The sequence below is a fragment of the Heteronotia binoei genome, chromosome 1 (genome assembly GCF_032191835.1).
Source record: "Heteronotia binoei isolate CCM8104 ecotype False Entrance Well chromosome 1, APGP_CSIRO_Hbin_v1, whole genome shotgun sequence".
In the NCBI taxonomy this organism is placed as follows: Eukaryota; Metazoa; Chordata; class Lepidosauria; order Squamata; family Gekkonidae; genus Heteronotia; species Heteronotia binoei.
The window spans coordinates 266,039,541-266,063,558 of NC_083223.1; the positions used below are offsets into that span (position 1 = coordinate 266,039,541).

Sequence of the window (24,018 nt, forward strand, 5' to 3'; positions counted from 1 at the left end):
CTTGTAAGCTCTTGGAGGATTGGCTACATCAGGGGGTGTGGCCTGATATGCAAAGGGCCTCCTGCTAGAATTCCACTCCTGGTTCTAGCGCTGATCTTGCTGATCTTCCTGTCCCTTTGGGGCTGACGGCTGGGGGAGACTTTAGATGTCACGACTTTAGCATGGAGCACCAGCAAGCCAAAGCTGTCCCTCGTGTTGTGGTGTTCTGGTTAAAAATGTCAGCCTAGGACAGGGGTGTCAAACCTGCGGCATGAGGGCCAGATCAGGCCCCCGGAGGGCTCTTATCAGGCCCGCGAGAAATCTTGCTTCCTTCTCCCTTTCTCTTGCTTCTTTCTGAGTCACAGCTTGCTTCGCCAGGATTTCTCAATCGCACTGGAGCTACAAAGCAAAGCCTCTATTTTCTCCATTGGCTGAGGCTCTTGGGGAGGAAGTGGTGGGGGGGGGAACTTGCTTTTATTCTGGCCACTACATTGCAAGAGTGCTAATACTTTAAATGTGTTTTATTTAAGGGGGGTTTTTTTTAGAAAAAAAATTGTGTTTGTGTCTTTTATAAAGTTTATATCTTTGCTACCTGGCATTTCATTTTATTACACATATGACACGGTCCGACAAGGTCTCATTTATGTATAAAAGCTCGCAATGCCCAGCCATTTCATGTTTCCCCCCGGGTCTTAGGCTCAAAGCACTGACTGTGAGATTTCTGTAATGAATGTCAATAAATCAAAAGCAGGTTCGTAACTTACAGAAGCATACCTGAACAACGCCTGAACAGCATACTCAGAATTGCTACAGCACAGACATTGTTGCCAGATTTTGATGCAATCATTCAGAGCAAGAGGTGTCAGTTATCAGAGACTGTTAAATAAACAAACAAAATGTTGCAATAGTGCTAATCTTTAAAGCATGTTTTAAGGTTTTTATTTTTATTTTAAATCTTTGTGTTTGTCCGCGATCTTTATAAAGTTTTCATATCCACTACCTGGCATTATTTTTCATGACACCCATGGCCCGGCCTGACAAAGTCTCATTTACATCATATCAGGCCCTCATAACAAATGAGTTCGACACCCCTGGCCTAGGATCTGAAAAGAAGAGGTTAGAATCCCTGTTTATGCCATGGAAGTTCCCTGGGTGACTTTGGGTCAGCCAGTCACACTCTCTCCACCTAACCTACCTCACAGGGTAGGACAGAGGAGAGCAGTGTAAATGAAGATGATGAGGGGTCTGGAGAAGAACAAATAGAGGACAAAGGGAGGAGGAGAACAAACAGAGAACAGTGTAAACGAAGATGGTGAGGGGTCGGGAAACCAAGTCCTATGAGGAAAGGTTGAAGGAGTTGGGCATGTTTTGCCTGGAGAGGAGGCAGCTGAGAGGTGATAGGATTACCATCTTCGAGTACTTGAAGGTCTGTCATATAGACTGAGGATGGTGCAGAATTGTTTTCTGAGGCCCCAAAAGGTGGGACCAGAACCAGTGGGTTGAAATTAACTCAAAAGAGTTTCCAGCTCAACATTAGGAAGAACTTCCTGACCGTTAGAGTGGTTCCTCAGTGGAACAGACTTTAGAACATAAGAGAAGCCATGCTGGATCAGGCCAATGGCCCATCCAGTCCAACACTCTGTGTCACACAGTGGCCAAAAAAACCAGGTACCATCAGGAAGTCCACCGGTGGGCCCAGGACAATAGAAGCCCTCCCACTGTGCCCCCCCCCAAGCACCAAGAATACAGAGCATCACTTGCCCCAGACAGAGAGTTCCAACAATACGCTGTGGCTAATAGCCACTGATGGACCTCTGCTCCATATGTTTCTCCAATCCCCTCTTGAAGCTGGCTATTCTTGTAGCCGCCGCCACCTCCTGGGCAGTGAATTCCACATGTTAATCACCCTTTGGGTGAAGAAGGACTTCCTTTATCAGTTCTAGCCCGACTGCTCAGCAATTTCATTGAATGTCCATGAGTTTTCATATTGTGAGAAAGGCTTCCTTGAGAGATGGTGGGCTCCCCTTCCTTGGAGGTTTTTAAACAGAGGCTGGATGTCCGTCTGACAGCAATGAAGATCCTGTGAATGTAGGTATTTGTGAGTTTCCTGCACTGTGCAGGAGGTTGGACTAGATGACCTTGAAGGTCCCTTCCAACTCTATGATTCTGTGGAACCACTTTGGGTCTCTCCGTTGGGCAGGGTACAAATGAATCAAATAAATAAATCACGCGAGTGGCATAACATTCAAATGGAGCAGATCCTGAGCTCTCAGGAAAACCAAACGGCAACCTCTTCTAGGGGTGGGGGGTGGGGGACAACACAGAGAATGGCTTCTCTCAAAGTAGCCCCTCCCCAGCCTGAAAACCCTGCCGTCCTTTGGGACCTCGAGATGGCATAAGTGAGCGCCCTTCCCGAACGCCTGAATCAGCTCATCTGTTGAATCATTTCAAAATCAAAAGAGCACATTCACAAGGGACGCATAAAAAACCGCTTCTGCAGTTCTTGCGCATCCGCAGCAGAGGCCCACTAAATCACATTGCCCGTGGCCAGATGTGAACGGTTCCAAAACCCCTTTATTAAAACTGCCCTCTTCTGTTCCTCCCCCCTCCCCGAGTTCGAGACAGGCCGGGCCTCAATATTCCTGGTTTGTTCGCAGAGGGGCAGGGAAGACTCTGGCTTAGTCTGCAGTTGGATATTTAACCTGCGTTTCTACCACTTCAGATAAGCAGCTCGCCTTAATGAATGAATGTTCCTCCACATTAAAAAGCCCTCCCCCCCCGCAACAAGACAACTAGCCTCTCAAGGCAGAAGACAAGGTTAGAACTCTCTTTGCCAACCTATGCAAGGAATGTTTTTGTATGGAAGAAGATATTGGATTTATATCCCGCCCTATACTCCGAATCTCAGAGCGGTCACAATCTCCTCTACCTCTCCCCCCCACCAAAACAGAAACCCTGTGAGGTGGGGCTGAGAGAGCTTTTTTAAGCAGCTGCCCTTTCAAGGACAACTCCTGCGAGAGCTATGGCTGACCCAAGGCCATTCCGGCAGCTGCAAGTGGAGGAGTGGGGAATCAAACCTGGTTCTCCCAGATAAGAGTCCGCGCAGTTAACCACTACACCAAACTGGCTCTCATGCCAGCCCCTCCCCCCCCAGAATCAAATAGTACAATCCGGAGACAAGACTGTCAATCTAGTAAAAATTATACATTTGTGTGCATGCAATAGAAAGAAAAAAAAATAATGTCCTCTCGCTCTCCTCCCTGATCAATATTTATTTTACTCAAGGCCTTTTTTGTAGGAAGAACGCCTTTGCATATTAGGCCACGCCCTCCTGATGTAGCCAATCCTCCAAGAGCTTACAGTAGGCCCTGTGCTAAGAGCCCTGTAAGCTCTTGGGAGGATTGGCTACATAAGAGGGGTGTGGCCTAATATGCAAAGGAGTTCCTCCTATTAAAAAAGGCCTGATTTTACTTATTTTCACATATAGTCCGCCAGTTACCATACAGGCAAACAACAGCCATTTCTGTCATTGCGCATCATGGTACAGAAAAGGAAGACATACAGGGTTTCCTGAGTCTTTCAAATAAGTCTACTAAAGTTACTAGTCCTCAGCCTTCACTTTGAGCATTTCCAAACAGAGACGCCTTGGGACACGAATTAAGAGTTACCGACCTCCAACTCCTGCTATTATAATTGCTCTCCAGACAACCAAGATCAGTTCCCCAGGAGAAAATGGCTGCTTGAGAGGGCGGGCTCTATGGCAGGGCTGTCAAACGTGCCCTGGGGGCCGAATCAGGCCCCTGGAGGGCTCCTATCAGGCCTCCGAGCAACTTGCTTCCTTCTATATAACAGCTTGCTTTGCAAGGCTTGCTCAATCGCACAGGAGCTATAGAACAAAATCTCTATTTTCTCCATTGCCTGAGAACAGGCAAAGGCAGAGCTTGTTTTTCCAGGCTCTCTCAATCACACAGCAGAGCTACTGAGCCAAGTCTCTCTCCCTTATATTGGCTGAGGCTCCTCCCCTCTATCCCCTGAGGAAGGAAGGAAGGAAGGAAGGAAGGAAGGAAGGAAGGAAGGAAGGAAGGAAGGAAGGAAGGAAGGAAGGAAGGAAGGAAGGAAGGAAGGAACCAGAGTTTCCTTTGCCCAGTTCTCTGGATCCCATGGGAGAAACATAAAGAAAGCACATTTAAGGCCAACGAATGCCAACATTTTAAGCATGTTTTATGTTTTTAAAAAATATAGATATCCAATTGTGATTGTCTGTGTTCTTTATAAAGTTTATATCTTTGCTACGTAATCTTAAATAGGTACACACATGGCCCGGCCCAACCCAACATGGCTCAGTCCAACAAGGTCTCATTTATGTCAGATCCAGCCCTCTCAGCAAATGAGTTTGACACCCCTTCTCTACGGCGTTACGCCCCGCTAAGGTCCCTTCCCTCCCCAAACTCTGCCCTTCTCAGACTCCATTCCCCCAAAATCTACAGGTACTTCTCAACCTACAAGGAAATGTTGAAGGAGCTGGGTATGTTTAGCCTGAAGAGGGGATGTGATCACCGCCTTCAAGTACTTGAAGGGCTGTCATCCAGCTGGTGGTGCAGAGCTGTTTTCTGTTGCCCCAGAAGGGTGGACCAGAACCAACAGGTTGAAATGAAGTCAAAACATGAGGAAGAACTTCCTGACCGAGCGGTTCCTCAGTGGAACAGGCTTCCTCGGGAGGCGGCGGACTCTCCTCCTGTGGAAGTTTTCAAACAGATGCTAGATAGCCCATCTGACAGCAATGCTGATTCTGGGAATTAGCCAGATCACGAGAGAGAGGGCAGGAAGGGTTGCATCAGTGCTCAGTTCCCATGGCCCTTTCTTACACGCCCAGGGAAATGCTGATTGACACTTTGGGGTCAGTCAGCATTTTTTTCTCCGGACCAGTTTGGCAAAGGATCCTGGAGTTTTTTTTGCCATCTTCTGGGCGTGGAGCAGGGGTCACTGGGGATGTGTGTGTGTGTGAGGGGAGGTATTTGTGAAATTCCTGCATTGGGCAGGGGGTTAGACTAGATGGCCCTGGAGGTCCCCTTCCGACTCTATGATTCTATAGCCCACAGCTCACAACCCTAATACAAATGCACCTTTATCATCAATTGCAGAGCAGCGCCACGGCTCCCAGGCAAACCTCCCTCCCGATCTGAAGCAACTCCCACAAACTCACATCAGCTCGTAAGATCTCGAAGCCCTGGTTTGCTAGAACACGCTGCAAAATTCCTAACAGGGAGGGGTCGTCCACGCAGGCCTTCATCTTATCTAAATCATCCACCGCGACGTGCCAATAAAGGGAGCTGTTTAGTTTTGCTGAGGGGTAGGTGGGTATTTAGAACAGTTCTATTCCGCCCTAGCTCCAAGGAGCCACACGCAAGCACGCACAGGGGGTTTCCCCCCCAGTCTTACCAATAAGCCTTCAACACTTCCTGATGCGCTCGGCCTGGCTATGTAAATGCAGGTCTGTAATTGGTAACTTGGAAGAAATGACTTCCCTCTCTGACCACCTGCGGGAGAGGGCTCTCACATGACAGAAGCAATCAGGAAACAGACAAGCGGGAAGGAGAGGGGAGGCGGCAGTTAACCTGCCTCCTGAAGATAAAAATGGAGTGAGGTCACTCTCAGCCAAAGGTCAACCAAGCAAACTTCACAAGGATTTGAACTCAGGTCTCCAGTGTCCAGATGCTACAATGTGCCAGTTCTATCTATCTACCTGTCTGTCCGTCCATCATCCATCCATCCGTCTATCTGTCCATCCATCCATCTGTTTATTTATTTATCTATCAGATTTATATCCTGCCCTCCCCCGACAGACTCAGGGCAGCCAACAACAGCTTAAAAACATTAGCAGTTTACAAACATATTAAAATTAGATCTATAAAAACATTTCCATATATATATCCGTCTATCCATCCATCCACCATCGCTCTCTCTTTCTCTATCATCTATCTATCTCTCCATCCACCTATCTATCTCTCCATCCATCATCTACCTATCCATCCATCCATCCATCCATCCATCCATCCATCCATCCATCATCTCTCTCTCTTTCTCTCTCTATCATCTATCTATCTCTCCATCCATCTCTCCATCTATCTATCTATCTATCTATCTATCTATCTATCTATCTATCTATCTATCTATCTATCTATCTATCTATCTATCTCTCCATCCATCCCATATCCATCCATCCATCATCTACCTATCCTTCCATCCCGTATCTATCTATCTATCTATCCATCCATCATCTACCTATCCTTCCATCCCATATCTATCCATCCATCCATCCATCCATCATCTACCTATCCATCCATCCCATATCTATCTATCCATCCCATAGCTAGCTATCCATCCGTCCATCCCACATCTATCCATCTCTCCATCCCATATCTATCTATCTGTCTATCTATCTATGCATCTATCCATCCATTTAATATTTATCCACCTATCCATCCCATATCTATCTATCCATCCATCCATCTATCTATCTATCTATCCATCCATCCCATATCTATCTATCTATCTATCTATCCATCCATCCATCCCATATCTATCTATCTATCTATCTATCTATCTATCTATCTATCTATCCATCCATCCATCCCATATCTATCTATCCATCCATCCCATATCTATCTATCCATCCATCCCATATCTATCTATCTATCTATCTATCTATCTATCTATCTATCTATCTATCTATCTATCTATCTATCTATCCATCCATCCATCCATCTTGACCCCATAGGGTTTTCAAGGCAAGAAACATGCAGAGATGGGTTTGCCATTGACTGCCTCTGTGTAGCCTCCCCCAGTATTCCTTGGTGGTCTCCTATCCTAGCAATTTTGGGCTGTATCAACAGAAGTATAGTGTCCAGATCAGATGAAATGATGGTTATTGCTTTACTCTGCTCTGGTAAGACCTCACCTGGAGTATTATGTTCCATTTTGGGCATCACATTTTAAGAAAGATATATACAAGCTGGAATGGGTCCAGAGGAGGGCAGCGAAGATGGCGAGGGGGTCTGGAGACCAAGTCCTATGAGGAAAGGTTGAAGGAGCTGGGCACGTTTAGCCTGGAGAGGAGGCGGCTGAGAGGTGATAAGATCACCATCTTCAAGTACTTGAAGGGCTGTCCTCTAGAGGATGGTGTGGAATTGTTTTCTGTGGCCCCAGAAGGTAGGACCAGAACCAGTGGGTTGGAATTAAATCAGAAGAGTTTCCGGCTCAACATTAGGAAGAACTTCCTGAGCGTTAGAGCAGTTCCTCAGTGGAACAGGCTTCCTCGGGAGGTGGTGGGCTCTCCTTCCTTGGAGGTTTTTAAACAGAGGCTGGATGGCCATCTGACAGCAATGCTGATCCTGTGAATTTAGGGGGAGGTATTTATGAGTTTTCTGCCGTGCAAGGGGTTTGGACAAGATGATCCTGGACCTGGCAGTCCCTTCCATGATCCTATGATCCATCCATCTTTCTATCATGACCCCATGGGGTTTTCAAAGCAAGAGACATTCAGAGGTGGTTTGCCATTGCCTACCTCTTCATAGTGACCCTGGAATCCGTTGGTGGCCTCTTATCCAAGTGCCAAGCAGGGCCAACCCTGCTTAGCTTCCAAGATGTGATGAGATCGGGCTAGCCTGGGCCAATGCAAAAGACATACAGAGATGGTTTTGCTTTGCCTGCCTCTGCGTAGCAACCTTGGGCTGCCTTGGTGGGCTCCCATCCAAGCGCCAACCAGGGGTGACCCTGCTTAGCTCCTGAGATCTGACTAGGCTGGGCTAGCCTGAGCCATCGAGGGTAAGGCAAGAGATAAGCAGAGGTAGCTTGCCGTTGCCTGCCTCTGCGTAGCAACCCTGGGCTTCCTCGGTGGTCTCCCATCCGAACGCTAACCAGGCCAACCCTGATTAGCTTCCAAGATCTGATGAGATCAGACCAGATCTGATGAGATCCAGGACAAGCCCAAACACCAGATTAACCCTTAACACCAGCTCCCTTAACAGATAACACAGACTACACATTCGTTTTTTTAAAAATCCAGAGCTCTGGGTAGGGATTCTGTAACACATGAAATGCCTGTTTTCTTTTCCGTACTATCTCTGGGTCTATATCAGGGGTGGCCAAAAAGAGCCACCTAGAATAAACATCAGATGTTTGAGAGCCACAAGACAGGGAGGGAGGGAAGGAAGCAAATAGGAGGGGGAGAGGTGGAAGGGAAGCAACTTTAAATGCCTTCTCCAAGCTGCCAGCTGGCTTGGCTTGAAGAAGTGGTTTGAAGAGACAAAGGCCTTCTCCAAGCTGGCTGATGGGATAGTGGAGGTTTCAAGAGCCACGCAATATGCGTGAAAGAGCCACACGTGGCTCCTGAGCCACAGTTTGGCAACCCCTGGTCTATATCCTGAGTGGATGAAGCTGCCTGCTGGAAGATGCTCGTTCCAACCTTGTTACGAGGGCTTGCTTATCTCTCATGCTCTCTCTCTCTCTAATTACGTGGGATACGAATTTAATGTCCCTTAATGCAAGGTCTTTTGTTCGCCGGTTTCTTCTCCATGGAGAAGGAGCTTTCGACCTCCCTTTGGAGGAGACCGGGATTGAGAGAGGCGGGCAGACCCTGCTAGGAAGACCCCTACCCTGTTGCCCTATCCCCATCCCCCCAAAGTAATCAGCCGTTCCGTTGCTCATCAGCAAACCACTCACATCTGTCCTTGTCCAAAAAAAAAAACCACCGATGATACACACGCACACTAATATGACACATGGAAAAGGGACGCACACTCTGGGAGCTCTCGGGAAGCGGAAAACAGAACCGCTGCAGGGTGGAGACGGGAGATGCAGAAACACACCAACTTCGGCAGGGCTTTTTTTGTAGCAGGAACTCCTTTGCATATTAGGCCACGCCCCCCCTGATGTAGCCAATCCTCCGAGAGCTTACAGTAGGCCCTGTAAGAAGAGCCCTGTCAGCTCTTGGAGGACTGGCTGCAGAAGAAGGGTGTGGCCTAATATGCAAAGGAGTTCATGCTACAAACATAAAAAAAGCCCTAGCCTTTGGTCACCTTGGAACGGATCGAGGGAACTGAGCAAGACCGGGAGGGCAGGCCACCGCCAAGCCTCTGGGAGGGGAAAAGTCTCAAAGCTAGAACCAGGCTATGGTTCGGGGGCCAAGCACATCCCAGATTCAATCCCAGGCACCTCTGGTTAAAAGGACCAGGCAGGAGGTGATGGGAAAGACCTCCACCTGAGACACTGAAGAGAAGAAGACTGCAGATTTATACCCCGCCCTTCTCTCTGAATCAGAGACTCAGAGCGGCTTACAATCTCCTATATCTTCTCCCCCCACAACAGACACCCTGTGAGGTGGGTGGGGCTGAGAGGGCTCTCACAGCAGCTGCCCTTTCAAGGACAACTCCTACAAGAGCTATGGCTAACCCAAGGCCATCGCAGCAGCTGCAAGTGGAGGAGCTGGGAAAGCCATGGGAAAGGGAAAGGCTATGGCATCAGTGGGAGAGCATCTGCTTGGCCCGCAGGAGGTCCCAGGTCCAATCCCCAGCAATGCCAGTTAAAAGGACATGACAGGGTGATGGGAAAGACCTCTGGCTGAAACCCTGGAGAGATTCTACCAGTCAGAATAGGGACTGTGGCTCAGTGATAGAACAGCTGTCTTGCATGCAGAGGGTCTCAGGTTTAGTCTCGCGGCATCTCCAACTGAGGACCCGGTAGCCGGTGACGTGAAACGCCTCATCCCAAGACCCTGGAAGGCAGCTGTCTGTCTGAGTTGAGGCTGTGGCTCTGTGGAAGAGCCTCTGCTTGGCACGCCGAAGGTTCCAGGTTTGATCCCTGGCATCTCCAGCTGAAGGATCTCAGCAGCCACTGAGAGAGACCCTGTGGTCCCAGACTTCTTTGTAAGGTTAGGGCAGCAGCTGTTTTGCATTCAGAAGGGGCAATTTGGGGATCTTAAAAAAGGTTATTGGTACCATCAGAACTCAGCTTGGTTAGTCTGCCTCAATACAAGACAACCTTCCAGGGCTTTTTTCTTTTGCAGCAGGAGCTCCTTTGCACATTAGGCCACACCCCTCTGATGTAGCCTATCCTCCTGGAGCTTAAAGAGCCCACCGTAAGCTCCAAGAGGGCTGGCTACATCAGGGGGGGTGTGGCAGAATAGGCAAAGGAGCTCCTGCTACGAAAGAAAAAGCCCTGCAACATCCTATATTCATCCCTACCTCCAATACATTCGACGCTTAAGGATTTTGAGCATCTGGGAACCCCGCACACGACAGGCTGCCAATTAAAACCGTGGCCTGCAGAAACTGGGAAATCCTTTCTTAAGTGCTGGAGGGTTTGCAGAATACACAGACTCCTCCGTGGACTGCTGAAATACCCAAAGGCTTGAATCCAAGCAAGAGCTCCTTTGCATATTAGGCCAAACCCCACCCCCCATGTAGCCAATCCTCCAAGAGCTTACAAGGCTCTTTTTTGTAAGCTCTTGGAGGATTGGCTACATCAGGGCTGTGTGGTCTAATACGCAAAGGAGCTCCTGCTGGAATTCCACCCCTGAAACACCCAATGAAAAACAGGGGCCAGGAGATGCAACAGATACAACCGTGGGAAGACAGGTGGGCTCATAACCACTGTTCCCTAGCGTCAGCTAGCTCAGTTTTTTAGCCTCTGGCTCACACATTTTTGTCTTAGCTCAGGAAGGATGGTCCCAGAGCCAATGAACGTAGGCAAGTAGCTCACAGCTTTAACGCCCGTCGCTCACAAAGCGGAGTTTTTGCTCACAAGACTCCACCAGTTTAGAGCAGGGGCGGCCAAACTGCGGCTTGGGAGCCGCATGTGGCTCTTTCACACGTATCATGTGGCTCTTGAAGCCTCCACCATCCCGTTGCCTGGCTTGGACAATGCATTTCACGTTGAAGTTGCTTTCTTCCCACCTCTCCTTCCCTCCTCCCTCCTCCGATGTATCTGCCTCCCTCCCTCCCTGTCCTGTGGCTCACAGACATCTGACATTCACGTCTCGTGGCTCTCAAACATCTGACATTTATTCTATGTGGCTCTTAGGTGAAGCAAGTTTGGCCGTCCCTGGTTTAGAAGGAAGTATTGCTCCCAACACTTTGTATTATGCCGTTCTCCGGGAGACGGGGAGCATGGGAGATAACAGGACAAAACTTCGGCGCACAGTCCTGGAGGAATGAAGAGTGGCAACACAGCATGGCAGAAAAACGAAAGCGGGGCGTTCCCCCCCCCCCAGTCCCGTAGCTAGGAGCTGTGGGGGGAGGGGGCTACATGAGGGCCATGGGTGGGCAGGGCCATGGGGGTGAGAGCAAGAAGCTGGAGAGTCAGGGGATCACCCCCTTCCTCCCCCACCGTGTGATTTTGAGTCAGCCAATAAGATGATTGGCTCCCCCTTTAAATGGCACGAGGCAGGCAATAGCTGCTCTAGGGTGCCCCTCTTGCGCAATTAAATCGCACGGGAGTGGGAGGGAGAGGGGCAGCCCTAAGATGGGGGGGGGGGTGAGGGGCTCCAAAAAGCTGTCAGGGGGCCACGCCCCGTGGGCCCCTGGTTAGCTATGGGCCTGTGACCCCCCCCAGTAAAAACATGGGACAGACACCACCCTCCATTTCAGCAGGTATGCGAACGAGGAAACAGAACGCTCGCAAACACAAATTAGCTTTTCATGGGGAATGATTCTCAGGTGACTCCCATGTGTTTCCGAAGAACTGGAAAGGAGTCGGCGGTCTGGAGAAGACAGGAGGGACGAGAAAGGAGCCATTGCCCTTAAGACCAGTTCCCCACAACAATAACAACCTACGCAGGGTCCAGTTGAAAGCAGTGCCGCCAACAGGCAAACAGGTCTCTGGAGTCCCCGAACTCCATAGGGACGAGGGAGGGAAGGCGTCTAGTGGAGGCTTGTTTACGGCTTGTGTAACACCCGGTGACCAGGCCTACGAGGACCAATTCCACCCGATAATTTATCCCCAAAACCCCGGCGCATGGGTACGCGCGGCTGCGATTGAGCCAGCACTGCCGCACTGCCTCGCCATAAATATCCCCGACGCGCCGGCAACATGGCTCTGCGGCAGGCGCCCCCCCCGCCACGCCGCTTTCAGCTCACCACAAAGACGGGGGAGACCCAGTCCCTCAAGGTGGGCCCGAGGTGGGGGAAGAGAAGAGGAACCCAGCAGAAGTCCTCTGGAGTCAAGGGGGCTGTGGGGAGCTTCTCCCCACAAGCTGGCGAAAACGACAGTCAAATGTCTGAGGCGGGAGGCCGGAGGAAAAGTAGGCACCCATGGAGGCAAGACCTCTGTCAGGGCGTTCGGCGCAGAGGTTCGGCCAAATAATCGGCAAGCCAGGCTCTTCCCAAACCAGGCCCAGTCTCTCCCACCATCGCCATGGAGGCCCCAATGCATTGTGGGTTCAACTCTGCAGAGAAACTCTACCTGCGCCTTTTATGCGGCTCCCTAGCAACCGGCTTCCCGACTCCCCCCTTTCCCCCAAACCACCTCTCTCACACGCACCACAGAGAAAAAGTCAGGACCAGGGGAGAAAGCTTGTTTGGCCACAGGAAGGAAGGAAGGGCGGGCAGGGTGGTCTCAGCCAAGGGCCCCGGCGTTGTCGGCCGCTCTGCCATTGTGCAGCGCCCGATTCAGAGGCGCAATTTATGAGGCTTGGGCTTCCGCCTCAAAAGACATTCTCAAAGGAGACGGTGCTCCCTCGACACACAAAAGGGAGCCAAGCGAGGGAAACCAACGGAGGGCGTGAGACCCAGACGCACAAGGACAGACGGACATACACCGGGGAGGGAGGGAGGGGGTGAGGATTTACAGACAGGGCACGCACAACCAGACGCGCAACCTCCCCTGGCCCGATTCGTACCTCCCCACTTCGGTTCGCCAGCCAAGTCTTGGAGAAATGGAGGTCCCGCGTGTAAGGAGCCACAAAGGCTACCAAAAGTGGGGGGAAGACCTTCGGTAGGCACAGGAAGTGGCTCAGCACCCATCCAGGCCCAAATCACATCTCCCCCTGTTTCAGTCATGGGCAGACCACTGCCCTCTCCACACCGCCCCCCTGGCCTCTCTGTGGCTTGGTAACTGTGCCCCCCCTCCGTGGCTGCCCTCCGCCCCACCCGCAGAGCATTAGGGATGCAGCGCAGGCCCCGTTAACTCCCCCATTGATCCGGCTTCCCGCGGCTTTCTTCGGCAGCCCTGACAATTTCCAGATTATTACTTAAAACCCCCATTGATTTTTATTTTTTTTTTAAAAGCACAACGGTAACCGGCGGTGCTGCGATTCCGCCCCGCTCCACCTTTTCTGGAGACAGGCCAAGATGAGCCTGAGAACCTGTGGCACTGGGGAACGTTGAAGCCACAAGAGGGATTTTGTCGGTGGAGCATCCATGCGCCACCCCCAGGGATGTACAGGGGGCGGCGACGGTCAGTGACAGAGGCTGGTTCTGGAGCAGGAGAAAGTGGAAGGAGATTGTTCCGTGGGCTGTAGGCAGAAGGTGGAGACGGGAGGGGCAAGACGGGAGCCCCGTTTTGGCTGCCGAGCACCACCCCATCCTTGCTCCTGCCCCCCTCGCACACAGCAAACCTTCAGCGGTTCCATTCTGCTGCCTCGCACTGAATGAAGGCCCACCTGGCGTCCAAACAGACCCCTTTGCCAAGCACATAGGAAGGAACAAAACAGGGGAGAAGTCGCTCTGCACCCCCCATTATTAAAAAGGGAGGAAAAAATAAATCCAGCCCACGGAAGAAGCTCCAACTGCGGGTTTGACTCATGTTAAGCAGGGAGCCGGTGCCAGCGTTCCCTCTCCCCAGTCTGCCTGTTTACACGGAATCAAGTGGCACCAGCCCAAATCTCCTGAACCACTTTTTTTTTTGCAGAGAATTGGGGGGGGGGGGGGAGGAGAGTGGCCGCTGGGGTTCTGAGAAACCTCCCTCGCCCCTTTTTTCCAAAAGGCATCTTTTCCCTTCCAGTTTCCAAACCTGTAGGCACAGAGAGGAGGCAGCCTTGGCACCACCTGCTTGGGGGAAAAGGGCATCGTTGGCGGGGAAAGGGTGGCTTCTGGCGGTTCCCCAGGAGACCAAAGGCGGGCTGGCCCAAGGATGCACCCAGCAAAGTGCCAAATCGGGGGGGGGGGGGGGGGTACTTGCCCCGGGCGCCGACTGAGGGGGGCACCAAATTGGGTATGGAGTCCATTGTATTCTACGGGACCATAAGATAGAATGGCCCATAAGGGGGTGTCATTTTTTTTTTTAATTTTGACCCCCGCCGCTCAAAAAACATGTGGATCCGGTCCTGGCCAGCGTGGCTCCATATAGGGTCAGGCCCATAGCTGCAGGGGCGCCAGGCCCATCCTTCCAACCGCACGGCCCCTCCATTGGAGAGCCCCCAACGCGTCCCCTTTGCTCACCGCCGCTCTGAACAAGCAGTCGCCCCGCTGCTGGTCTTTCCGCTTTTTCCTCTCCCTAACAGCATGCAGAGCAAAAGGGAAAGGGGGGGGGGGGGAGGTTAGCTTGTGGAACTCAAGGCCAGCTTACAGCGCCGAAAGCCCAGGGCCGCCCAAGCGGGTGAGCCCCGGCCCCCTCCCCAAACCACAAGTCCTGATGTGGGCCCCACCAAACCGTGAAATCCCGGCTGCAGCCCTGGCTAGGGGGGTGGTCTCCCCCAAAGGGCTCCAAAGGGCACCTCAGGACCGGCAGCGAGGCCGCGGCCCCGCCTTCAGCTTCCTGCCACCTCTCGGGGAAGCGAAAAGAGCAGGCACCGGCTGGCTTCTGCCCCCCTCCCGAGGCCGGCCTGAGCCTCCCCAAAGGGGCAGATTCTCCCCCCGGCGCCGGGCCAGGCAAACCTCCCCCCGTCGCCCAGGGCCAGCTTCCCTTCCCCGCAAGGCGAGGAGCCCCAACCTCGCCCAGATCCCCCCAGGGAGGCCGCCGTTGCCCGGGCACGTGTGCCACCGAGGGCTCCGGGGAGGGAGGGAGGGAGGGAGCCAGGCAGGGGCGCCCCCTTCCCGCGTCTGCGCGCAGCCCACCACCCGGCCAGGCAAATATAGGTCATGCCACAAAAGAACGACACCCCCCCCCCCACAAGCCAGGTCGGGCACCCCAGTCTAGAGTTTTTTTTGGGGGGGGGCGTTCAAGAAAGGTGGGTGGGATTGCAGGAAAGGGGGGCGGGGAACCCAGATCTGGGGGGGCCACCCCGATTGCAAAGGGGGAGAGACCCGGGGGGGGGGGGCGGCGGAGGGCGCGTGTGCGCGGCGGGCCACGGCCCGCGGGGAGGCTCCGGCGACGTGTCCCCCCCGCCCACCCTCCGCCTTCCCCAAGAAGTCAGGAGAAACGGTCCTTTTTATGGAGCCGAGGGAGGTAGAAGAACCCGACGGCGGATCGAGCCGCCGAGGACCCGTCTAGGGTAAAAAGTGCCCCCCCAAGAGGGAAGCCGCGATCGAGGTGGGGGGGGAGAGAAAGGGCAGAGTTGCATCGCCGGAGGAGAGAGACGAGGGGGTCCCAGCCCAGACAGCCGCCAGACGGAGAGGGGGGAAGGGGGAGAAGAAGACTCTCCAAAGACGCCCCCCCACCCCGTGTCGCTCAGGCGTCCCCCTCCGAAGAAAAGCCTCCGCCGCTGCGATGCGCGCCCTCCAACTCCCAAATCCCCACCGCCCACCCCCACCCCGAGCGCGCGCGCGCCCTCTCCCTCTCCACCCCCCCTTCTTGCCAGACCCCCCTTTCCTTCCCTCTCCAGCCGCCTGCCCCTCTCCCTCCCTCCCCCGGCCCCCTTCGTGCGTCCAGATCCCCCCCCCCCACACCCCTCGCCCGGCGGAGCTCTTTTCTCCTTGACCCGACCGCCTCTCCAGCCGCCCCGGGTGCCCGCCGCCGCCTCTCCTTCCCTCCCTCCCTCCCTCCGGGCCGGGACTCACTGCGGGTTGGAGCTGTTCCAATGCACCGCGTGCCGGTTGCCCAGGCTGCCGGCGGGGCCGCGGCACAGCAAGAGCAGCAGCGGCAGGAGCGGAGGCAGCAGGAGCGCGGCCATCCCGCCGGCCCGGAGCGCAGCGCAGCGCCCGGCGCGATCGTGGCCGAGACGAGAGAGACCCAGAATGGAGAGCGAGCGACGAGAGCCGAGGCACAGCGGAGCCGCCGGAGCCCCCAGTGCCGGAGAGGCTCCTCCTCCTCGCGCGCCTCCGCCCTTCGGCGCCGCCCCCCCCTTCGCGCGCTCCGGACCAGGGCGCGCGCAAGCCGGCGACTTCCCACGGGCTCCCCGACGCTGCGCCTTGGCCCCGGCGCCCGGCTCGCCCACAGGGCCTGGGGGAGGCGCTAAACGGGCCGGAGGGGCGTGGTCGTTGCCTCTCGGCCCTTCCAGCCCCGCCCCCTTCGGTGACCCTCTTCCTCCTCCTAGGGGTGGAGGGGGACACATCTGGAGGAGACCCAAGCCTTCCCTACTTTTGGAATGCCGTAGAACAGCAGTCCCCAACCTTGTTGGCACCAGGAACCGGTTTGGTGGAAGACCATTTTGCCACAGACCTGGGGAGGGGGAGCATGGTTTCGGGAAGATACAATTTTGGACTTTATGAAGTGCGTGGTTAAGGTCTCTTCTCTGGGAGAACCGGGTTTGATTCCCCACTCCTCCACTTGCAGCTGCTGGAATGGCCTTGGGTTAGCCGTAGATCTCGCAGGAGTTGTCCTTGAAAGGGCAGCTTCTGGGAGAGCTCTCTCAGCCCCACTCACCTCACGGGGTATCTGTTGTGGGGGTGGAAGATAATGGAGATTTAAATCCAGTGTCGTCGTCTTCTTCCTACATTGTAATATATAATGAGATAATTATACAACTCACGACCCAGTTGCTAACAGGCCACAGACCAGTACCTGTCCACGGCCTGGGGGCTGGAAACCCCCTGCCATAGAAGAATGAAAGTGGAAAAATAGAGGACGGTGCTTCTGAGCCAGTGCAAAGTGCCTTCCCCTAAGCCCTACATTAGCCAAGGCTGCAAAATTTAAGGGTTGCCAATCTCCAAGTGGGGCCTGGGAATACATCGGCATTATGACTGAACTCTAAACGATGGAAATTCATCTAAATCTAAAATTCATTGCCACAGGAGGTGGTGTCAGCTACAAGCATAGACGGCTTCAAGAAGAGATTGGATAAGCTTATGGAGCAGAGGTCCATAGGTGGCTCTTAGCCACTACATATTGATGGAACTCTGTCTCAGGCAGGGATGCTCTGTATTCTTGGTGCTTTGGGGGGGGGGACAGTGGGAGAGTTTCTAGCCCCACTGGTGAACCTCCTGATGGCGCCTGTTTGGGGGTTTTTTGCCACTGTGTGACACAGTGTTGGACTGAATGGGCCATTGGCCTGATCCAACATGGCTTCTCTTCTGTTCTTATGTCTGGGGCAGGGATGCTCTGTATTCGTGGTGCTTGGGAGGGGGGCACAGTGGGAGAGCTTCTAGTGTCCTGGCCCCACTAGTGGACCTTCTGGGGGGGGTTTTGGCCGCTGTGTGACAGAGTGTTGAACTGGATGGGCCGTCGGCCTGATCCAACATGGCTTCTCTTATGAGATCCGTTTTCCTGCAGAAAATAGCTGCTTCGGAGGGTGAAGTCAATGGCTTTGCACCGTTGATATCTCTCCCCTCCCCGCAACCCTTTCTCTCCCCTCAAATCTCCAGGAATTTTCCAACGCAGAGTTGGCAGCACTTAAACAGAAAGTTGGATCTGAGCATGGGCAGAGAGGCTTTGACCTGGTAAAAAGAAAATATTTTAAAAGTAAAAAGAAAATAAACCAGCCCCCCGGGGGCACCTGAGATAGAGAAGGAACTGCAGGTTAGACGGCTGGAGTTTCCAGGCTTGGTGATTCGGCCCTCGGTGCCTTAATTTACCCAGGGCCAACTCTTAGGTTCAGAAATTAATTACTACCAGATGGACAACATCTGGAGGAGAAGTCAGAGTTTGTCTTTCATTCCCCTCCCCTTTGCCCCAAACACGGCTACAAGCGGGTCTCATCCTGAGACACAGTTCAGGCCTAGATAACATGAGCTCATGTGAAGCTGCCTTGTGCTGAATCAGGCCTCTAGTTTGGTGTAGTGGTTAAGTGTGCGGACTCTTATCTGGGAGAACCAGGTTTGATTCCCCACTCCCCGACCTGCAGCTGCTGGAATGGCCTTGGGTCAGCCATAGCTCTCACAAGAGTTATCCTTGAAAGGGCAGCTGCTGGGAGAGCTCTCTCAGCCCCACCCACCTCACAGGGTGCCTGTTGTGGGGGAGGAAGATAAAGGAGATTGTGAGCCGCTCTGAGAGTTGGAGTGGAGGGCAGGATATAAATCCAATATCTTCTTCTTAGTTCTTCAAGGGAAGCATTGCCTACACTGACTGGCAGCAGCTCAAGCAGAGGCCTTGCACATCCCCAGCCACTTGGTCCTCTTAACAAAATAAACCTAATCTAATAATAAAGTAAAGGCACTGGGGGCTTGAACCAGGGACCTTCTGCATGCCACGCAGATGCTCTGCCTCAAAGCCATGGCCCCACCCTGAAATATCTGTAGCCCACCTCATATTATTGGTCCATCAAGCTTAATATTGTCTGTTCTGATTGGCAGCCACTCTCCAGGCAAAGGTCTTTCCTATCACCTACTGCATGGTCCTTTTTAACTGGAGATACCAGAGATTGAACCTTGGACCTTCTTTTTTTCGGCCACTGTGTGACACAGTGTTGGACTGGATGGGCCATTGGCCTGATCCAACATGGCTTCTCTTCTGTTCTTATGACCAATGTGTGACACAGAGTGTTGGACTGGAGGGGCCATTGGCCTGATCCAACATGGCTTCTCTTCTGTTCTTATGGCCACTGTGTGACACAGAGTGTTGGACTGGATGGGCCATTGGCCTGATCCAACATGGCTTCTCTTATGTTCTTATGACCAATGTGTGACACAGAGTGTTGGACTGGATGGGCCATTGGCCTGATCCAACATGGCTTCTCTTATGTTCTTATGACCAATGTGTGACACAGAGTGTTGGACTGGATGGGCCATTGGCCTGATCCAACATGGCTTCTCTTATGTTCTTATGGCCTCTGTGTGACACAGAGTGTTGGACTGGACGGGCCATTGGCCTGATCCAACATGGCTTCTCTTATGTTCTTATGGCCACTGTGTGACACAGAGTGTTGGACTGGACCGGCCATTGGCCTGATCCAACATGGCTTCTCTTATGTTCTTATGGCCACTGTGTGACACAGAGTGTTGGACTGGATGGGCCATTGGCCTGATCCAACATGGCTTCTCTTATGTTCTTATGGCCACTGTGTGACACAGAGTGTTGGACTGGATGGGCCACTGGCCTGACCAAACATGGCTTCTCTTATGTTCTTGTGTCTTCCACTGAGCCCCAGCCTCTTCCCACGGCTCTCCAGGGACTCTGGCTGAGGTCTTTCCCATCACCTGCTGCCTGGTCCTTTTAACTGGAGATGCCAGGGATCAAACCTGGGACCTTCTGCATGCCAAGCAGAGGCTCTCACCCTGAGCCACAACCCCTCCCTGGAGGGAGTTAGATGAGGGAACGATGGAAGACCAGAGGGCCTCTGAGGCCGTTCAGGCTGGCTTTCCGTCCTGATGCCAGCGTCCTCGGCCCCGCCCACCAGAGAGCAGTTTCCAGGTAAGAGGGTGGGGCTCTTGGGCGCCTTCTCCAAATAGGAAATGCTGAGTGCCAGCAGTCTGCGATTGCAGCTGCCCCCCACCCATTTCAACAGGGGAGAATTTAAGGAGCCAAACCCTGGGAGACCCTCTGTAGCCTATTTTCAGGGGCCCAGCCTCCCCGACCTCTGGAACCCCAGAAGCGCTGGCCCAGGCTGCTGGGCAAGGAGACGGGTGCACACCCGCCAGAGCGTCTCCGCACCAGCCTGGGCCCTGCCCTGCCCAAACATGCCACTTGCAGCCGAGGAGGCAGCTCCGGCGCGTCAGGAATGTTGTCCAAAAAAGCCTCGGGCCTAGGTGTGAACTCTGGCCAGGGTCCAGGAAGGAACTGTGGCCTATTGTCCATGCTGTTTCCCCCTCGGCAACAGGGCCAACGCCTGGGAGATGAGGAGCGGACCCTGAGCCGCTTCCCGTCTAAACTCAGCCTCCCGCGGATGAAAACTGGAAGGGGGAGATGCGGAGGTTGCAGATTTCTGGTTATCTGGCTGGTTTTGACACACTGGGCGCTCGCTGGTATGATTCTCCGCGTCCCTGTGCCTAGCGTTTGACCAGACAAAGGCACTTAACAATGAAAACATTCCTCAGAGGAAATAGAAGGAGGTGGATGTAGGGGGAAAGCTGTGTGTGTTTCTTGATTTCCCAAATGGCTTCCCCGGGGGGGGGGGGGGGGTTAAATCCTGCAGTGCAGTGTCCTCACAGTGGGTCCCTTCAAGCATGTGCAGAGAACCGCTGCTACGGAGCAATTTCTGTCAAGGTACAGAAAGGGTTTCTGGATCAAGTGGGTGACTTTTAGCTCCTTAGAGCAGGGGTGTCGAACTCATGAGGGCCGGATCTGACATAAATGAGACCTTGTCGGGCCGGGTCATGCGTGCACCTATTTAAGGTTAGATCCCAGTAGGCGGCCGTGTTGGTCTGAAGCAATAGAACAACGCAGTCTGATGAAGTCTGCTTAAGAGCATACGAAAGCTTACCGTACATTCTGAATAAAACTTAGTTGGTCTTAAAGGTGCACTCGTCGACTGCTTTGTTCTATTTAAGATTAGGTAGCGGAGAGAGAAATTTTCTAAAGGACACAGATAAAACACAATTAAAGATTTGTGAAAAACAACAACAAAAAGACATGCTTAAAACATTAGCACTCGTTGATCTTAAAGGTCGTTGATCTTGTAGCTCTCCCAGGGGATCCAGGGAAGTGGGCAAAGGAAGCTCTGGCTCTGTCCTTCCTTCCTTCCCCAGGGGACCAGGAGGGGAGGAGCCTCAGCCAATGGAGAAAATGAGACAAGGCCACCCCATTAGCTAACTATGTGTGGCCTATGCTGGTGGGAATTTCCCCCATTTGTGGAAGGGGAACATTTGGCTTCGTCTCCTTTTGAATCCCAATACTTTCCTCTCTCAAAAGTCTTCGGCTGATAAGGTCTCATTTATGCCAGATTCAGCCCTCATAGGAAATGAGTTTGACACCCCTGCTAAAACCCTACCTGGCTTGCGTGCACCCCTTGGGGAACCTATCCAACACTATGGTCGTCTCTGGAGGCCCAGCTTTGGGTGCCCCCGTGATCTGGCCTGACCTGGCTAACCCGGTCTACTCAGATCTCGGAAGTTAAGCAGAAAGAGCCCCGGTTAGTACTTGGAAGGGAGACCATTGAGGAATTCCGAGATCGTGACGCAGAGGCGAGCAATAGCAAACCACCTCTGAATGTCTCTTGCCTTGTCAACCCTACAGGCAGGGCTTTTTTTTTTTGTAGCAGGAGCTCCTTTGCATATTAGGCCACACCCCCTGATGTAGCCAATCCTCCAAGAGCTTGCAGGGCTCTTTTCTGTAAGCTCTTGAAGGATTGGCTACATCAGGGGTGTGTGGCCTAATATGCAAAGGAGTTCCTGCTAGAATTCCTCCCCTGGGTCACACTTTCCTATCTAGCCAATCCTTCCAGAGTTACAGGGCTCTTAGTACAGGGTCTTCTGTAAGCTCCAGGATTGGCTACATCGGGGGTGTGTGGCCTAACAGGCAAAGAGGTCCTGCTACCAAAAAAGAAAAGCCCCGCCTACAGAGATTTCCATATGTCAGCTCCACCTTGGCGGCACTTCCACCATCAACATCTGAGGCTAGTCAAGTGGCAACTGGCAACGCAAGAAAGAAAAAGGCCTTCTGCCTTTTTCACTGGGGTGCGTAAACTTTGGAACTGCCTCCCAGTGGTGGGTGGGGATTGTCCATCTATTGTCTCTATCTATTGCTGTCTTTTGCCAGGGAGTGAAGAGCCAGTTTGGTGTAGTGGTGAAGTGCGCGGACTCTTATCTGGGAGAACCGGGTTTGATTCCCCTCTCCTCCACTTGCAGCTGCTGGAATGGCCTTGGGTCAGCCATAGCTCTCTCACAAAGTTCTCCTTGAAAGGGCAGCTGCTATAAGAGCTCTCTCAGCCCCACCCACCTCACAGACTGCCTGTTGTGGTGGTGGTGGGGAGGGAGGTAAAGGAGATTGTGACCGCTCTGAGATTCAGGGTACAGGGCAGGATATAAATCTTCTTCTTCTTCTTTGTGGCATCCCGCTCCCCCCAACAATTTTGGGCCTTCCCCCCTGGCTGTGTTTATGTGTGTTTTTGCACATTTCTCTTTTATCGAATTGTTTAAATATTTGATACCCACTTATGTTTTGAACGCCGTTTTTTAATGTCTTGACGCTTGAACATCGAAATGTTTGAACGTTTGGATGTCTGCTGCCTTGGGGGACCCTATTTGGGTGGAAAAGCCAGCTTGGAGAAGTTTTAAATAAATCAAAGAGAGAGGGAGGGTGGGATTGAAGCGCCCTAAACCATCTCTGCGGACCGAAGAGCCTTTAATTTAAAGGCCATGTCCCCTAATCCCAGATGTGTGCGAATTGGCTGTAATTACTCGGAGAAGGAAGAGCACAGAAATGCGCAAATGCCGTTTGTGGGAGGAAATTCCCTCTCCAAAGAAGTGTTCTTTGCTGCAGGATATAGTGACGAGGCGCTACTTTAACTGGCTTTTTGCATGGGTTTATTTATTTATTTGCTCTATTTCTACCCTGCCTTCCTTCCCCCTTCTCCTCTCTTCTAGCCACACAACAACCCTGTGAGGTAGGCTAGGCCGAGAGTCCGCGATCGGCACAAGGGTCACCCAGCCGGCTTCCGTGGCAGACAACAAACTGGAATCAGAGAGCTGGAAGGGGCCCTCCAGGGTCGTCTAGTGCAACCTCCCGGCAAAATGCAGGAAATTCACAAATACCTCTCTTCCCACACCATCCCCAGTGACCTCCTGATCCATGCCCAGAAGATGGCAAAAATCCTCCAGGATCCCTGGCCAAACTGGCCTGGAGAACTTTGCTGCCTGACCCCAAAGCGCCAATCAGCATTTCCCTGGGCGTGTAAGAAAGAGCCACGAGAATTAAGCCCGGATGCAACCCTTCCTGCCCGCCCTCTCCAAGATCTCCCAGATCCTAGGCTAACTCTCAGATCACTAGATACCTGATCCCCTTGTCTGATGAAGTGTGCTTAGAGAGCTTACATTCTCAATAAAACTTGGTTGGTCTTAAAGGTGCTCCTTGACTCTTGCTTTGTTCAGCTGCTTCCGGCCAAAAGGGCTGCCCTCTTGGATCCATCTCAGATCACTACAGCACGTTGCTTCCACCTGCCTCCTCCCAAAAGAATCCAGTCAGGCCAATAAAAACAGAAACCAGCCCATCAGCCCTAGCGTGTGAACCAGCCCTCTACCTGGCTTTCGTAGGTCCACATGAGCAAAGATGGATGCAGGTTTGAGTTCAAGTCCAGCGGCACGGACTCACACTTTGTCCTGCTGCTTCAGACCAACACGGCTACCCCATCTGCGTCTGTTCTTCTGGTTGAAGGCGTTTGGGATGAATGTTGATTCCGGTGGGGTAGCTGTGTTGGTCTGAAGCAGCAGGAGAAAGTGTGAGTCCAGTGGTACCTCGAAGACCGCTGGACTCAAACTTCGTTGGGATGAATGAGCCAGTTTGGTGTAGTGGTTAAGTGCGCAGACTCTTATCTGGGAGAACCGGGTTTGATTCCCCACTCCTCCACATGCACCTGCTGGAATGGCCTTGGGTCAGCCATAGCTCTCGCCAGAGTTGTCCTTGAAAGGGCGGCTGCTGTAAGAGCTCTCTTAGCACCACCCACCTCACAGGGTGTCTGTTGTGGGGGGAGAATATACAGGAGACTGTGAGCCGCTCTGAGTCTCTGATTCAGAGAGAAGGGCAGGATATAAATCTGCAGTCCTCTTCTTCTTCTATTTCTATCCCTTTGGAGAGGCGAAGCAGCTTAACATCACTCTCCTCTCTTCTGTTTTATCGTCACAACAACCCTCTGAGGTA

General features: G+C 52.8%; 1 protein-coding gene across 2 annotated transcripts in view; it reads right to left on the bottom strand.

The window, feature by feature from the left end:
* Positions 1 to 16,089, bottom strand: part of EFNA3 (ephrin A3) — a 105,269-nt gene extending 89,180 nt beyond the window's left edge. For both annotated transcript variants that reach the window (XM_060255285.1, XM_060255293.1), the window contains exon 1: positions 15,912 to 16,089. In XM_060255285.1, the coding sequence (XP_060111268.1) occupies positions 15,912 to 16,024 (113 nt within the window). In that variant the 5' untranslated portion in view covers positions 16,025 to 16,089. The remainder of the gene's footprint in view (positions 1 to 15,911) is intronic.
* Positions 16,090 to 24,018: the final 7,929 nt, after the last annotated feature.